We start from the raw sequence: 18,621 nt of genomic DNA, 5'->3' as shown, positions 1-18,621 counted from the left end.
AAAGAAAGAAACCAAGGTGCACCTAAGAAAGCTTAAATTAAAAAATGACTCATTTCAAAAATCATACCTACTGTAACAGAAACTCCAAAATGCATGCCTGCTTTAAAACTCAGGAACTTTGCCTAAAATAGAGGAACCAAAATTACATAATACTTGAAAAGGCGAGAGCTGCCTAATGCATCAGTAAAGCATACTTTGTCTCACGTGGCCCTTTTCTTCCAAGCCAACAGCTTTGTTGCTGAGAGAGAGCCTCCTGATAATGTCACAAAGGACGTTTCTCAGACCCGTATGGATTATGTACACATTGGCTTGCTACAGACAGGTTTTGACTTTAAAACTCTAAGCTTCATTTTGCTTCTAAACATGTTTTGAAACAAAAACAAGGTGACTAAAAGAAGACTAAATTTCTTCTCTAACTCTTAAGCCAGTTCTGAAGATAATTCTGGTGGAGAAAATTAAAATATACCTTTAACAATGATTTCTTCTGATATAAAATGTGTCAGTGTTATTGCTTTGAGGAATTACTCTTTACTTTAATGTGTACACTGATTACTAATGTCTTATATCAGAGCCCTACCACTTTGCAAAATTAGATTTGCTTTTTGCATCTAATTTTCTTAAACTGTGGTCATAAGAGTAATTGTACACTTTTATTTAGGCGACATTGAGGAATGTGAATATGTAACTTTGTTTGGCAAATAGAAGTGAGGAAGAACTTTTGAAATCAAAAGTTTCCTTTCAATTCCTCAATCATACCAAAATAATAACTTTATTTCTGCTTTTATAAAAATTGCAACAACTTTTTCAAGAAATATAGCTATATTGTGGACTGAAAGTTTAAATATTGCAGATATTATTGTGTCTTTAAGTTGCAGTAAGGCAAACACTAGCTTTATTATTTCCAGAATCAAAGAACGAAGTGTGTGTGTGCTTTTTTTTTTTTCAGATTTTAGGAAAGTTTTCTGGGCCCATGTTGGATTATTTTAAAGAACCAATTGCCCAAATCATACATCAAAGTTCTGACACATTATTCTGTTTTCATATGAATGGCAAGAAAATTAATAAAATCGACTTTTCATTCACTCTAATACCTTAGACCCTACGTGCTCCAAGCATACTCTCCATCTCAGTTCTTGCTCTGTACTTAATAATTCATTTGCCACATTTAACTCTCTACTCAGTCAAATCCACCTTTATGTGTTTAAATCCAATTCATCCTTCAAGAATACTTATATGCCACAGCTGCATGAAGCTTTCCCTAATTTCCCACCACCACCCCATCACCAAGTCACAGTTAATTTCTCTTCTCTGTGCCTTGTAGCTCTTTCTTCATCTCTATTAGCGCAGTTAAGTTTCCTCTTATTTCACTCAGTATTCCTATACTATTTCCCATTAGAATGTAACTTCTGAAAGTCAGGGATTCAGTTTTATTCATATTTCTTTTCACAGATAAATATTTGATAAATAATCATTCTTGTTAATGATGAAACCTAAAATTTCTAAATATATTTTTGTTTTATAACATTTATATGACCTGTCTTTCTAAAAAGATATGGCATTAAAAGGTTAAGATTTGAATATCCCTTCCTAAAATAGTAGTATTAAAATACACTAGCATGTGAAATTATCTAACACCTGGCACATTACTAGGTGAAACATTGTGCTTACCTGAAGACTTTTACTTGTAACCATAATCAATTTAAAGTAAAGAGTTTTGTGTTTTTGGTTGTTTTTTTGTTTGTTTGTTTTGATTTGGTTAGGTTTGGTTTTTTAATCACAATTTCTTGTGTAGCTGTTAAATTTTGGTCCCATACAGTTTAAATTTTGAGATTTTGAGATTTCACTCTATGATAAAATGAAGACGTGGTTCCGTTCGTTGTCTTGGAAAGTTTATACAAAATTTCCAGATCACAAAATAGGCCATTTAAATCTTTATGGGACATTCTACAGCCATGCTACCCTGAACAAGCCCGAACCCGTCTGATCTCGGAAGCTAAGCAGGGTCGGGCCTGGTTAGTACTTGGATGGGAGACCACCTAGGAAGACCAGGTGCTATAGGCATAAAAAATAAAAAAAATAATAAAAAAATAAGGGATTGTAAACTGACAAGGTTCTTGCAATCTGTGAGGTCAACCAAGGGTTGCCTCGCCTAAAAAAAAAAAAAAATCATTATGGAACAAAGAGAATAACTAAATTGCTTTCTGGGACTGTGTCAGAACTCAGACAAAAAGATAAGAGAAGGCAAAATTCAGAAAAGACAAGCAACATATAAACCAATGTGGTGTGTTTAGATGCCTTCTGATATTGCTGCAATGTACTTTAAATCATAATTTCAAATTTAGTGATTCTTCTTTTCCTAAAAGTAACGTTTTCTGAATTTTGATTATCTTAATAAATGTTCTTGAGATTTTACTTTCTGGTTATATATTATTCTTTCAATACCTGAACCATATTTTAGAATACTTGAGATAAAAAAATAATTTGTGCATAAACATTACCCACCAAGCTACGAGTTCATAAATTAATATCTAGTTACTAATTTTATCTCATCTCCACTTTAGTTTCCACCAATTTTTATCACGTAACTTATTGAAGATCATAAAGCTTAAAAAATGCATACCATTCTTTAATAAATAGGTCAGATGTAGCAAAGGCTTTTGAAACACTCAAGCATAGAATATGCACATCATTTTACTTATGACCATGACATTAACACACACACAAAAAAAACCCTTAAGTTCCTTAAATAATAGTTTTTTCTTATAAATCTGTCCTGGCTGTGTCTAATCAAATTACATTTTTCAGGATAGTATGTCCTTCTCTGAAATTGTTTCTAGCATGTATCTCCTAACTATTTAGTTTATAATTTATTGCCAGCAGAGTGATTTACTTTTGATAACAGTATTGTGTTTGTAATTTTGTAGAAAATACAGCTTCTTTACTCAATGAGCAACAGGAAACTAAAAATACCAACATTGCTTAAATTAATATCATCTTAATGAATAGCACCTAAATGTTGGCAGATGGCCAAATGAATCACCTTTGTCTTAAAGTATCAAAATGGTTAAGACACTACCTATGTTGACTTAATTGTTCTTGAAATTCATCAGACAGGAAATGAAAATGCTACAGAGTCTTAGCTTTTGTCTTGAACATCTGAAGTTTTCTTAGCTAGTAATTTTTTACTTAGAATTGTATCTTTAATCCTAGGATCTCCCATCCTTTTGAAACCAGTTAATTAAAACTCTATAGTCACCTTATAGAACTTTCACATTTGGGTAAAATGAGAACAAAAGAATAACTTTCATAATGCGACATAAGCAGACTTTTCAGAGCTAGAAGTATATATGTGTACCTATTTCTATCTGCTTCCCTATCTGTTTCTGTTAAGAGCTGAAATTTGTGCCATCGTGGTTAATGTTTTGACAGATTTTATCATAAACCTCGCTGTTGTAAATTTGCCTTGAGCCCAAACTTAACTTGTTGTAAGCTCAGAAACAGGTTTTACTGTTAGTGACCAGAAAAGGAAATAAATCTATGTTCTCTTAAATGATAGGAGTTCAGAGTTTAACTCCTTAAAAGTTACACATTACTTGAAATTTGGGAGAAATTCTCATTTTCCATGTTCAAGGCCTCTCAATTCTCAATAAAACATACATAAACACTTTTGTGACTAACACATGGGAAAATATACTAAAAGAAATATTATGTGGCTTATATATGCTTACTAAATTTTATAACCAAAATATTATCCCTATATTTTTTAAATGTAAAAGCCCCTTACCTCAGTATATTGAATCAAAATTTTAGGCCCTCGATATGTGATTGGTTAAAAAACTATGGAGTAGCCACTTTGTTTCCAAATAATTTATTAGAATGCTCTTGTTTGACCCTATTTTATGGTGTCTGTCATCTATTATTTTATAACTACTTAGAGTATTTTATTAAACATACTCTCAATCATTACTATTCCTGGCAGCCTGCAGATCTAGATTTTTTTCCTCTAAAACACCTTCAATGACCATGACTATTAATATTTACCCATAAATGCATTTGTACACAGGCTCAATCATAGCACATCAGTGAAGAAAAAAAGAGTTGTTACCCAGTTCTTTACCCTAGAATAAATCAAATCAACAAATATTTATTGAATGTCTACTATGTGCAAATAGCCATGGACTAGTCAGCTTTTAAAAGCCATCCGACTTTCCACATTGAAAAATCAAAGCATTATCATTTTAAGCATCACAGAAGCTGCCTCCATATTCTTTAGGTAGGAAAACTTCTGAGGGCCCTGCAAATACTTGGGATAAAGAAAGACAAAGAAGAGAAAGAGAATTTACATACCGAAAAGAAGAGAAAGAATAACTTCAAATATCAGTGATGGATTGCATCATGTATGTATGTATGTATATGTATGTATGTGTGTATACATATGTACGAGTTTATGTGTATGATGTATATTATGTATATGTGTGTATATGAAGATATACACACAAAAAGAAGAATGAGTGAATTTGAGAAAAATAGACTTTGTTAAGATGACATAAGAGTGGGCATTTACATTTGATTCCAGAGGTTTGCTTTAAAAATAGGCTTAATAGTTTGGCTAGTGTTAAGTTTTAAGGTACCATGAAACCAAAGTATGTCGTGGTACAACGGAAAGATTACTCAACTTAGTGCCACAAGTTCTAAAACCTAACTTGCTCTAAAGTCTATTAGGAGATGACCTCATTAAACAATAGTTTATAATAAAAGAAGTGACTTCTATATTGTTACTATACAAAATTTTTCATAGGGGCCTAAATAAGAAGTTAATTTTATCATAAATAAGAGAAGCTACTTAAAAGCTTATTTTAAATTATTATTAGAAACGAAATAAAAACTACCAGTAAGAGGCAAAACTTGTATAGTTTATTATACTATATTATATATTACACTATTTTATTGTACTATTTTATACTAAATATACTATATTATGCTGTATTATGCTGTAATAGTCTATGGATTTTATTTTATTAATCAATAAAAGAAAAAAATAATAAACTATCTACCCACATCAAATAATTAAGTGTTTCCTTAGCGAGGTATAAAAGGAAGGCCGGTGATAATTCCCAGCTTTACCAAATAGAATTAATCCTGGCTGCTTCACATAAAAGGTGGGTGCATGTTGGCCAAGGAAGATATTGTCACTGACATATTCACAGGGGATGTCTGGGGTCTATTTTAAAATACTCGTTTAGGAGAACTAATTTTTGAATATCAAGTTTTGCCTCCTATTGATAGACTAGGTTTAATTTCTAGTGAAAATCACAGCAGACTCTTTAAATAACCTTTTTAAGCAGCAGCTTTCATCTTTCCTGAAATGCCTGAATTTAATTTCTCGATTTTTGTGTGTGTGTCTGAGGGCGGGGTGCGGGGGGAACTGTTATAACTCTATTGTTCAAAGTTTATGCTTCTGTTATGAAATTGTTGGTTATGAAGCAAAGGTATCTTCTCATATATCTTTTTAATTATTTGCGACTTTGCCTATCCGGTTGTAATTTATTTTCTGAGCATACCCTAATTGCACTGTAGTAAATTTTGGATTCTTTCTCAGCTACACTCTTTCTTTTCTTCGTAAAATGATACTATTGGCCTTTGTAAATATAGTAAATACTTCCAATGTGGGACTACATTGGTTTGGTTTCTTTCATCTATTTCTTGGTATATTGTATTTAATGTCTTTGGATATAATCTAAATAAAATTTCATTTGGATGATCCAAGTCTAATGCTCATGTTCATGAAGAAATATTATCTTTAGAGTTGTTTCTAATTTTCATTTCATCTTTCCCCTCCTTGGACCAGAATTCCCAATGCTGAGACCCTCTCACTTAGGACCTTGCTTGGATTCACCTGCCCCCTTGTGGTGTTCCTTTCTGAATAGATAATAATTTCTGAATCTTGGATTTGATATTATATGGCCTGAGAAGAGAAATCTCATTATTCTTATCTAGCCGTCTAGGGTCAGAAAAGTTTTCTTCTGTTAGTCACTGACATGTAAAGATAAATGGACAGGTTTTTTTGTTTTTTGTTTTTTGGTTTTTTTTCATTTAATGCAGAACATAAGAAGGAAATTGGAACTATAAAGAAACAAGTAGCTTGAAATAAATGATGATGCTTAACTTTGTCTAGAATCAATATTAGTGACCTACAGATTGATACACTAAAGAGATATTTCAAAAATTCTCATAAACTTAAAATCAAATTTCTTCTATGTCAGTGTCTCCTTGTCAGTGAGTGGAGGAGGGGAGAATGCTATTCTATTAAATTTGAATTTCAAATAGATTTCTTATTTCCTTCCTTTCTTCAAGGAGCGATTCATTAATATAAAAAATAAATTAAACTATATATCTGTATAGTCAGATATGTGATTGACACAAACAGGTTTTTGTTTCCCTTTCTCAAAAAGGAATTCCTTCACATGCCACAGAGCTAATTTTTATATCTTCAGTTGAAGTCAATGAGATTTGCCCATGCAAAAGAGTTGTGTATGTTCAAGGAGTGAATTACCTAGCCACCAATTCAGAGACATTTTGCAAGAATAAGAACTTAAGAATTAGGCCTGTAGTTTATAAAGAATAATATTAAGATAAAAGAAATGGAAAGAGGGAAGCACTATTTACATAAATAATTTATCTTTCTTAAAAGGAAGAGATAGATTAACAAATTACTGTTAACAAGACTCTAAGAAAATTTTAAAAGTATATTTTTCTATCTGTTAACTGTAAGAGTAAATATTTCTAGCGGAAAAGATCTCTTTCTATGCTGTTCCACCTCCAACCCCTACTATCCCCCCACGCTGGATTTGATTGATAATAGTGATCCTCTGTGGCATCATGTCACCTTGGTTGAGATCTAGAAGAAGAAACAGTGTGCAGGCTTTGCTAAAGCTATTGGTAGTCCAACTCCCAAATTTCTAGTATCCATCGCTTCTTTGTAGTTTCTCATACATTCGTAACAGTTGACCTACTAACAGGTTCCCAGAAACACAGGTTCAAATTTTGGCAGGCTTACCTCACCTCTTTGTCCTTCCAAAGTACATAAATGCTAAAATGTGTTCACAGTGAAGAAGGGAGAGTCATTCCAATGGGACTTTTAAAACGAAGACCTTTTCTTCTCCTTACCAAGTTACTACCATCCTCTCCAAAGAAATAAAGTTTTGTCAGTGTGCCCTTGGCATAATTTCTTCAGCCTGGATTAAACACAGGTGAGTAAGAGTCTACCTTATCTCCACAGGGCATTAGTCACTCTATAAAAGTTAAATTTATTATGAAATGCTTTGTTTGTGTTAACATATATCTTCTCTGGGAAGCTGGAAACAAAGGCATGTCCTTTAAGACTCCATATGGGGAAAACACATCCTCCTGTGGAATTTAACCTTAATTTGAACCAAGATCTGTGAAAGAAAAGCACTTTAGTGCATTGTTCCCTTGCTCCACCCATCTATCCCCTTATCTAAATGGGGTTACTGTTGCTTCGTGTTTTTTAACTCTTCCCATTCCACACCTTGCTTTCCTAAGTCTAAATTATCTTGGAAATAAAATATATTAAAATAATCGTGGCAAACAATTATGCTTTGCTTTTAAAAATAGTTTTATGTAATATATTAATTCTGATATCTTTAAAATCGAATAAATGGATAGAAAGTTTATACTGATATGTCTGTCTTATTGTTCATTTTGTTGTTTTAACAAATGGTACATTGCAAAGAATGTTTTATTACCTAAAATTGTTTTTCTTGAAAATCTTCTCTAAGATTCTCTTACTGGCAAACATTGTCAGATATGCATAGTTTATACTTTATTAGAAATAAAAAATAATTAGAAGAAAGAAAAGTTTACGTTAGGAGTAAGGATGAGGTATATTTGAAAGACTAATTTTCAACCTCTGTTTTTCTTCCCTCTGTTGCAGTCTTTAAATGTTTTTAATGTATATAAATCCATAAATGCACCAACAAACTCATTTTAAGAGCAAAAGCAAAACCTCCATTGCCGCTACCCCATCATAATGGACCAGTCGTTTATAAGCATCAAGGAAAGTATGTCCGAAAACAATTTTTAAGTTGACATTTTAAAAAGTACTGCTTATATGACTGCTTAAAGTTTCTTTAATAGCAGCTAACAACAAACTTGTAATTATTGAAAGGGTTTTTCTTCATTGACTTTTCTTACATTAAGAAAAAAAATCACGAACTAAATTTGAATATAAGCTTAGATATTCATTTATTTTTTAAAAGATATATGAACATGATTTCTGAATAGACATGTACTCAATTCCTCTACTCAAAATAACTATTTTCAGCATTATTAAATTGAAAAATTCTTAGCAAAAAGAAAATTATAGCAAAATATGAATATATTCCTTTGGTCATATATTTCATTATCACATATAGATTTTATTTAAACTATAATGTTGAAGTTAGTTTGATAAATGTGTTTTTTAGAACTATGGAATGTATACATAATACATTTAGGACATTAGGACATTTATCACAAGTAATATCAACCTCGCCCACATTTATTGGTTCCACCCAAACCAATCTTCATATGAAAATCATTGAAGCTTAGTCTCTATCACTTGTTAACACTTGATTATATACTGTCATTATTTAAATTCATAATATATATTGTGTTTTCATGGAAATTATAAATTCACATGGAGCAGTAATGATTTGAATCCTTTAATTTACCTCTCAAACTCAATTTCTTGGTTCTCTTGGACTTTGCTCTGAATTAGATACTAATTTGATACAAACTTTCTTAAAAGAAAACAGCCCTATATTGCTTTCCTTATTAAATGCTGCCCCCAAATTTTTCCAAGGATGATTTTGGGTGACCATCTTCATGACATACGTAGATGCCTATGTAGTTATATCATTCCTTCATGGTCCTACCTTAAGATAGCCGTAAGATCTTTCACAGGAGTAAAATGGTCAAATTAATAGATGAACAAGGTAATGGGAAAAGTAAAAGTTAAGTATAAAATTGAAAAGTCAGATATTAACCAGAATCAAAGAAAAGAATGAAAAGCGTGAACTTTATAGATGATAGGAAGAAACATTTCACAAAAACTGAAATAAAGGAGCAAAAGGGAGAGAAAGAACCAAAGATAATTCCAAACTATCACATGTATTAATTTTGTTAAATCCCAAAGTATTTGCAAAATTAGATATAAGAGGTTAAATGTGTGTGTTTATAAAAATGTAGATAATAGCGGTCTTCATGTATTAAATTTTAAAGATGTAAGATGTGGTAAAACAATTAGAATAATAAAATACTGAGCATCTTTATTGACCAGGAGCTATATTACTATATGAAACTGTTAGATGATATTAGAAAAAGCAAATTATGTAATAATTTTATGGAAGGTATTTATTTTTCTTAATTTTTATTTATATTTGAGTCTTCAACACTAACTAGAATATACTGAGCATAGTAGACACTTAAAAATATTTAGTTAAATCAAATAGTCCTTATCCAATGAAATAACAATACAGTAAAGTCACAAGAAGTGTGGATAGCAGACTGTGGCGATGTGTGAGGGTTAGGGGACAAAGGGCTCAGTTGTAAAACATCTAAGCCATATTAACGTATTAGTCACTTAATGACATAATAATTTACAGTATAAGTAAAGGTGAAAGTAATGTTCTCGGAGGAAATATTTCTAATCTGATTATATTTGGAAGTCTTCAGTATTTTACTAAAAGTATATTTAGATGAGAGAATTGAAAGAGATAATAGAGGAGGTTTTATTGTTTGTAATTGTCAATAAGTCAGACAACACCATACCAGGTGCTGGGATACAAAATTGAATATGACTGTTTCTACCCTCATGATAATCATAGTCCAGAAGGAATGACAGAACTGTAAATAATTACGATACGGTATGATAGGTTCTATAATAGAGGAAGTCTCAAGAATGCTTTGGCAGAACAGGTGAAAGGGCATCTTGCCCTTTCTTTGAGATTAAAGAAGGCTTCCCAGAGGGTATGGTATTTGAGCTAAGTGCCATTAGGATCAGCAATTAAGGAGTCCATGGTGACTTTAATGAGAACAGTTTCTACTGCAATGAGAGGCAAAATCCAGATTGTAGTGAATTAACAAGTGAATGAAAAATGTAGAAGTAGAGATAGTGAATATAGACTACCTTTCCTGGAAAATTGTCTTCTAACTCTTCTTATTTGCTACCTCTGAAAAGACTTAATAAGGAATATCACATTGCATAGCACAATTGAGTCTAATGATAGTAATAGATTTTTTTCTAAACCGTTAATGAATGAATTGCATTTCACTTCTACGAGCTCAATGACATGAATCCTTCCAGCAAGAGCCTCAGCATTTGAAGGAGGGTTATACCTACACTTTTGCAGAATAAATGTCTTTGATCCTGAATTCTTCTATTCTTCCTTTCCATTCTGGAGCTTCAAGTCTCTTTCCTTCCTCTCTTCCATCTTTCTCATAATTATTATACCTCTAGCCACATATCCTCAAATGATTCAAATATCTTATTAGCAATACCTTATCTTTCTAATGCTAAATATTACCTACTGAATAAACTCCGAATACCTTAGAGCATTCAGGGCTCTCTAGACTTTTGTTCCAGTCTACTTTCTTGGCTTTATTTTTCTTAGCCTCCTCTATCATGCTTCAGCTTCATCTTTCCCTCTATGTACCATGAACGTCCTGGCTTCCACTTCCTGACACTCTTACCTTTACTTGGAATTGCCCCTTCCCTGAAATGTCATACCTAAAACTATCTGACATTTACAGTCTTTCTTAGTAACCTTATTCCCTATAAAAGCCTTTTTTGATCTTCCCATATGTAACTTTTTTTTGTCAACTCTTAGTATTTATATGTGCTTCTCTGTACCTTTCGTTTATTCATTTATTCTAATTCATTCAACAAACTTTTATTGAACACCTACTATGAGCCAGGAACCGAAATTGCCATTTTCTATTTTTTCCCCATGGTTAAATAAGTGTTTCATCACTCCTAGCAGACTAAAAATTCTCTGAGATCAAGAATTATCTAAAATAGCTATATAAGTATTATAAAACTTTATACACACACAGTAATTGTTCAACAAATGTGTTGTTTACATTAATGAATAAATTAATTGCAAATAGAGATTCATCTCCTGAAATTCAATGAGATAAAGATAGCACCCAAATCTTTTATCTTCCCTGCCAGAAGTTCCCTCCTAACATCATCTACAAGAATATGATTTGCCACTTCCTCAACTTAACTGTCTTAAAATGGCATTTAAAAATGTCTTTATTCTCTTAAACTCTTCCCTGTCTTCAGCTCCATTCATTTCACTAAAAGATTCCACAAGTTATAGTACTAAACAAATCCTTCCATTTTACCTCCATTACTACCTCACTTAGCTGGTGACCATACTGCAACATCCGTCTTAAAAGGGTCACTCAACTCTAGTCACTTTCTTCATTCAACCCATCTTACATGACTTAGCTTTGAATATAAATTCAGATTATATTTCTTTCTAAATCTTTCCTCTTTCTTTAGACATTATAAAACTGTTTAATACTAAAGTAGTTCCATTTATTCCCTAATCTTCTAATTATTTGCCAACAATCTTTAGCTTAAAATGTCCCTCACCTCTAGAACATTCTACCTCTTCACTTCAACCAGCACAGTTTACTGTAACTCCAGCTATCTAGAACCCAGCTTAAAATCCATTTTCAAGGAAGTTTTTTGATTGACCTTGATTCATGTATTACTGTACTTATTTTCTACATATTGTTCAACTATTATATTAATTTGAATCAAATATGCATTTGTCCGACTTGTCTTTCTATGAGATGCCTCTGTTAAGGACATTATCTAACTAAAACAGTGTAAATTCCAATACAAATCCAGTATACTGATCTGTATTTTAAGTGTGCAGGTTTGTTCTTCATGATGATGTTAATCTGTGGTTTTCTGCCCTTTAGGTAAAACAAACATACTAGATTAAATAGCACCAAGATATTCAACTCTTCTAGAATTACAGTATATAACCTAATAATCTTTATTGACTAATCAACCAAAATTTACAGAAAAATAAATTAAATAATACCATAACATGATCTCAAATACAAGCCAAACCATAAAATATGAGTAAGAGAGTGAATTTTGGACTTGAACCTCAGTTTCTACTGTTCTTTTATACACACTATCTGGCACTGAATTTTTTAAAAACACATTAAAGAGTAAGAAAAATAACCCACATGAAAAGATAAAATAGTCAATAGAAACAGACCCAAAGATAACCTAGATATTGGAATTATAAGCAGAAACTTAAGAAAAAAATAAAAAGATATTAATTTCAAAATAGTAACAATAAAACTCAGAAAAACAGAAATCAATATAAAATGAAATAGCATCTTTAAATGCTGAAAGTAAAAAAAAATCCAAAACCTAGAATTAAATGCCCAGGGGAGAGAGAGAGAGAGAGAGAGACAGAGAGAGAGACAGAGAGAGAGACAGAGACAGAGAGAGACAGAGAGAGACAGAGACAGAGAGAGACAGAGAGAGAAAGTATCGCAAAACAGGACTTTGCTAAAAAAAGTCCTAAAAGGAGTTAATTAGGTAAATGGAAAGTGACACAGATGGAATCATTATAGGAAAGAATGAGAGCACCAGAAAGGGCAAATTATGAGATAAGATAAATGGATATTGACTGTTTAAATAAAGCATGAACTTGAGGGAAATGTTTACCTAAGTGGTCATCTAGTCTGCACTTGAATGTTCAATGTTGATAAGCTCACTATTTCCTGAGGTAGCCTACTCTATCTATAACCATGTTACAAATGTCTTTATACTGAGCTGTAATCTGTAATCCTCTCAAATTTCTACCTTCTGGCCCTAATTCTACACAATAAATAATCTAATTTCTCTAACACATGCTTGAAATAACTAGTATCCTCCAATGTAAAAGAAATTTTCATTCTTTGGCCAAACATCCCCAGTATAAACCATGCTTCACAAGGCATGCTCCAGTTTCCATCTAATCTAGAATCTTTTAAATGCACCTTACTTTATATTTCTAAGAATAGATCCCAACACATGAAACACAATCCTTTAGTGATTAGGGCATTTTTGCTTTCCCGAATCCATGTGCGCGGCAATTGAATTTTTTATAAGGAGGGCAATCAGTGTGATTTATTCATATATAATTCCTAATTTAGCCTCTGTGAAAACTCTGGCCGCAAGAAGTTAGCACTTATTTGTGTTCATTGAAAGTTTTGTTCAGTGATATTAGACTAGAAATGGTATAAAGGTAAGAATTGGCCAATGAGATTCTTGAGGCTATTTCTACAGATAGCAGACAGTACGGACTAAAATTGTGACCTTCCAAATGTCAAGGAAGAAAAGATTGGGATAACTGGGCTTTTGGTAGGGTGTATTTATTAATTACAGATGTATGGGCAATAGGAGAAATAAATCAATGATGACTATGACTTTTCAAGACTGAGTGATAAAGAGAATGAGAAAAATATGGAAGTCAAGAGGCATGCCTTGTTATAGAGAGAAATGTATTGCTGTAATTTAAATGTATTTCATATTCACGGAAATATCTTTTAAGCAGATAAGATGGGAATTTTTGTTGGAGGACAGGGATTGACTTTTAGCTTGGTGCATGATAGCTCAAGCCATGAAACAAAAGAACAAAGGGCCTATCGATGTCTTCTAGTGAAAGACCATCAGGAACATATCTATAGGTGAACAAGTTAAACTAATTGCTTGTTGCAAATAAGGGAGACCAAACACCATAGGGAACTGTGTGGCATTTCAGTAAGAGGGTATTAGAAAGGACTTATAGGATTGGGCTTGTGTTAAGTGATATGGGGGAGGGTTCAAGAGACTGGGACTTTGAACTGAATACTGTGGGGGTAATTCTATAATTGGGCATCTTAAGAAATCTTATCTAAGAAGGAAGACTAGAACACAACTAAGGGTATAATTTGTAAAGAAACAACAGCTAGGATGGGGGAATATTTGCTATTTTTGTGGTTTGCAGTGACTTTGTTTTTATCTGTGCTTAGACAAAATTACAAAGTGGTCTTCTTTTTGTCTCACTTCTCCATGGTTATAGAGTGTTATAGAGTGGCCGTGTCTAATGTTAGAGTTCAGTAACATTGTTTATGTTTGACAGGAGAACTCCTAGGCCTAGCTGTGAGTGCCAGACCAGATCTTATAAACATCATAGCTGGAAGTGTCAAGCCAGTTTCCAAATGTGCAGGGCTGTTTTTGATCTCTCTAGGCCATGGACTTAGCCTTGGGGACCTATAGTGAAGGGTAGAGTAGACAGAACAGACAGTTATGGAGACAGAGAAGCAGCCAAGAGGAAGTAAAGATTGAGGATGGGCTGGTGTCAAGGGATCCTTGATGGGAGAGTGTTCAATACTGCAAAGAATACTTAGAACTGTTAAGACTGTTTGAGATGTGGGGGCGGAGGGGTGGGGATGGAGTAAAAACATGATAGAATCAAAGCATCACTGATGATCATCAAGAAAGAAGTTTAAGGGGCCGCAGATCAGATTGCAAGGCTGTGGAGAAGTGGAGACTGTAGATGGGTGAAGAGCATTCATTTGAAAGTTTGGCAGTGAAAAGGAGAGCAAGGGAATTTAAACAGAAGATTTTGCGAAACCAATTTAAGGAGTCCCCACTCGCCCCGCTCCAAAAAAAGGGATTACCATGACGTGTTTAAAGCTGAAGAGAAGGAGCCATTGGAAATAGAAACAGTAAAGATGCTAGTAAGGCAGTGAAAAACAGAAGAGTAAAAGAGTATGGGATCAAGAACTTGGGTGGATATGTTTGTCCTGGACAGGAGGTTATGTTTGTCCTCCTAGACCTAACAGAGGAGGTATTGGTACAAATATAGAAACGTTGAGTTGGAATGAGGGTAGATGAAGGACTGGATGACAAATGAAATCATCTCTTTTTTTTCTTTTATTTTTCAGGGAAGTTAGAAGCAAGACCATCTGCCAAGGCTGAGGAGGAAGGGAGACGAAAGAGCCTGGAGAAGATGTGAGTCATCCACTAACAGATTGTTTAGTGAATCAGCAAAAGATGCTGTTTTCTACTAAGTCACTTATTAAAGAAGAAAATGCAACTGTTGCCGTATATTGTGAATTTATGGAGGATTTAGGAGTGAGAGCCCTTTTATTCTCTAAAAAAAAGGAATAGGTTGCCATCTTTTTATGTGAGTGGTATAAACAAACCCTTTTCTTGGGATGCTCATGCTGGATTAAATATTATTTGATACAAATAATTTGAAACTTTTATTTTTGTCTTTTGAACTGTGTCTCCCAAAGGAAAAAAAAAAGCTCGCTATTTTCAAATGTAATAGAATATCAACCAGAGACAATAACCATCCAGAAGGATGATTTTCATAGTTCTAGAGCAAAGAAAATTAACATTAACATTAACATTTACAGTCATAAAAACGCCCCCCCCCCATCCGCTTGAATTTTCTGTTTATATGTATCTAAATAACTAGATGCCTCACTCATTCTTGTTATTAGGTGTGATTGAGATAACTCACTCAGAGGCAGCGGCAGCAGCAGTTTCTGTGCACAGAGTAGCCCATGCTCTCGTGAGCATCAAAAGGAGATGAAGCCTGATTAACCATTTTGAAATCTATCGGATGAGGAGAAGTCCTTACAAAACAACTTTTATACGCTTTAATTAAAAACGTGTTCCGGCAGCTCAGAGCTGAATGGGCTTCAGGGGGAGCAGGGCTGAGCGCGTTGCTATGACGACACCAAATCTTTTCACGCCTGGCCCTTCCTCAGCACACTCTGTCTAGCTCTCTCCAGCCATTAATTTGCCTCTATCCCATCTCCCATTCCCTCATTCCCTCAGTCTGCGAGTCTATATAAGAACCAATACTTGCTGCTATTTCTGTTGTGGTACTTCTCCCTCCCTCCCTCTTTCTCCCTCGTCCTTTCATCCCCTACAATTCCCAGGCAATCTCTATTTTCTTGTTTCTCTTGAAAACAAGTTTATTCCCTGAGTTAAAAACACTAAAAAAAAAAAAAAAAAAAGTTACAGCATGGTAATCATTGTTTATTACTCCTCATGATAAAATAATAAATCCATTTTTAAGGGTTGAGTATAGTTGAGAAAGATCTATGTTGTACATTTTTTACTTTTCAGATTGAACACTGGCTACTAAACCATCCCTTCTGTTGCTGAAGATAAGGCTAAAATAAAAAGGGCCATGTTTTACTCTACTAAAGGTAATTTATACTTATTATTAAAATCCCAGCTTATTCCACAAACAGTATCATCTGGTAACAAATTTAAGTGAATGTAAGACTTTAAAATATGTCCTGGAAAAAAATGCAGACTTCGCTTTATTTAAAATTGTGCTCATTCAGAAATTTGAATAAAACCCAACACTTTCACTTGTTATACCACATAAAACAAGAATTGGGCAGAACTTGCCCATCTCAGAATCTAACCACCAACCTGTTAGAAGCTGATATCTTTGCAATTTTGTTTTCGATGCATTTATAGAGACCATAATATTATTACACAACTTCTTAATGTTACTCTTTGAGTCATCAGAGGCCTTATCACCTTTCATTTTGATTCCAATTCCAATTTTCCCTTTCTTATTCTATTTTATAAGATGAGATAGGTGAGTGGAATGCAGTAAAGATCATTTCTCACTTGTTCTCCCTACTTAACTCATAATCTGTTCCTACCATGATTATACTTCCAAAGTGAATTATTTATCAGATTCTTAAGAATTTCCTCTAATTGCCTGACTCAGTCGAGATGTTGTAACTTCAGAAACGGGTGTAGTCTGGAGTGTTGCTCTGGGTATTGCATGGTCCAGTGGTCGTTACAAAGAAAGGGGTGAGTCCTTGAGGGCCCAGAGTCCAGTTTTGAGTCTGAGACTTCCAATCACAATTCAGCTTTGAAGCCCCAGCCTCTGCATCTCTGGAATTGAAATTTAAAAGTTTAACTTTTCTTTAGATGTTTTTAATGAACTTCCTTGGTCTCTTTACTATATAAAACTCCAACATAATATATTCCTGAGAGGCTACATGTAAATCTGTGAGACACAGTTAACAAATACTCTAAACTCTCTCTAGTATGAGGAACAGTATTTCTTTTAAATGAACCAACCCCAGGTTGGTTTCTAGATTCTGTTCTTATGATTTAAGAACTTACCATATTTTAAAAAGAGAAAGTCCTTTGACTTCTTACCATAGTCACATTTAAAAGGTGATGAGGCTGCATGACCTAGCATTTGGGTGACATTTCACAAGTGGACCAAGTCTCCTCTTTATAACGCTGCTGTAATTTCAATAATAAAATTATTGAGGTTAACTTTATTAAAAACATAAAGTATTAAAAACATAAAGCCAAATGCCTGTACATGTTAAAGGTGTTTTTCCACCTAGGGCACTTTATCTGGGTCCATCTTAGGTGGGAATGAAAGAAAGTAAATGTGTATAGATCGGCTAAATAAATATAGGAACAGGTATTCCGGTATCTGAAGCAGATTCGAGACCTAATAAAAATGGATTCTCAAAGAGGCGTACTTAAAATGTAAGTAGGTTTTACATAAATATCAGAGAAAATATTCCACTGACAAAAGGTTTTGCACCATGAATACAGTGCTTTTCCATTATGTTGATAAGCTCAAGAAGTGAAAGTCCTTCGGTTCTTGACATTTAAATCTATTCTGGACCTGGCTTGGGAAAACGTCGAGAGGAGTAATCTTGCAAGTGAGTAGTCTAAAAACTATAATTAAGTATTTTCCATCACCATGTTCTATGGTCCCATGATTCAGTTAATCTCAAGGTTCAAGGAGTTGCACTTTAAATAACACAGAATTCTCATTTCTACTGAAATGTTTTACACTTCCGCCCTCTTAATTTTGTTTCTTGGCCAAAGACAACTACATGAAAATTGTGGTATCTTTTGTTTAGCAATTCATTCATCCTATGGAGCCCTGCTCATCAGAAGTCACATAATCCTTTATGTGTGCTCTGGCACTAGAAAAATTGTTTATGTGATAAACCACAGGACTGCCCTGTTGCTTCTGTGGTCTGCTGGATATATGTCAGAATTAAATCTTTTTTTTTGGTGGTTGTTTTGAACATATTGTTATTCATGGAATGGTTTTTACACTGAGCCAGAATGTGGTTACTCCAAAGTCTTCAAAACATCATAAAAATCAATTCCAAAGTAGCTATACCTACATATAACTTATTTCGGTCATATATATTGTGTTAAACTCTTATTCAAGTCTATGGCCATGCTACCCTGACCATGGCGGGATTCTGTCTGATCTTGGAAGCAAGGCCAGGCCTGGTTAGTAGTAGGATGGGAGACCACCCAGGAAGACCAGGTGCTGTAGACGCAAATAAATAAATAAGCAAACAATCTCTTATTCAAATTCTTCATCTTTAAAATCCACATCACTGACATCTTTACCCTGTATAAAATGCCTTTCTCTAGTATTTCTAAATAAGTGATAATGAACAGCCAAAGGAGCACAGCAGCCCACCAGGTGTACAATTGTGTGTCACAAGTGAAGACAAAGTTTAAAC

At 33.6% G+C, this 18,621-nt stretch overlaps 1 protein-coding gene and 1 pseudogene across 1 annotated transcript in view; both read left to right on the top strand.

Annotated features, from left to right (window-relative positions):
• MIPOL1 (mirror-image polydactyly 1) overlaps window positions 1–15,073 on the top strand; it is a 263,509-nt gene extending 248,436 nt beyond the window's left edge. Inside the window, exon 12 of the mRNA XM_023522262.1 lies at window positions 15,010–15,073. Within this exon, the coding sequence (XP_023378030.1) occupies window positions 15,010–15,043 (34 nt within the window). The 3' untranslated portion in view covers window positions 15,044–15,073. The remainder of the gene's footprint in view (window positions 1–15,009) is intronic.
• LOC111731012 lies at window positions 1,943–2,061 on the top strand (annotated as a pseudogene).
• Window positions 15,074–18,621: the final 3,548 nt, after the last annotated feature.

The sequence above is a fragment of the Pteropus vampyrus genome, unplaced genomic scaffold, assembly GCF_000151845.1.
Source record: "Pteropus vampyrus isolate Shadow unplaced genomic scaffold, Pvam_2.0 Scaffold10, whole genome shotgun sequence".
Lineage (NCBI taxonomy): Eukaryota > Metazoa > Chordata > Mammalia > Chiroptera > Pteropodidae > Pteropus > Pteropus vampyrus.
Note: the sequence above shows the minus strand (reverse complement) of the source record. Positions and strands in the feature narration are given on the sequence as shown.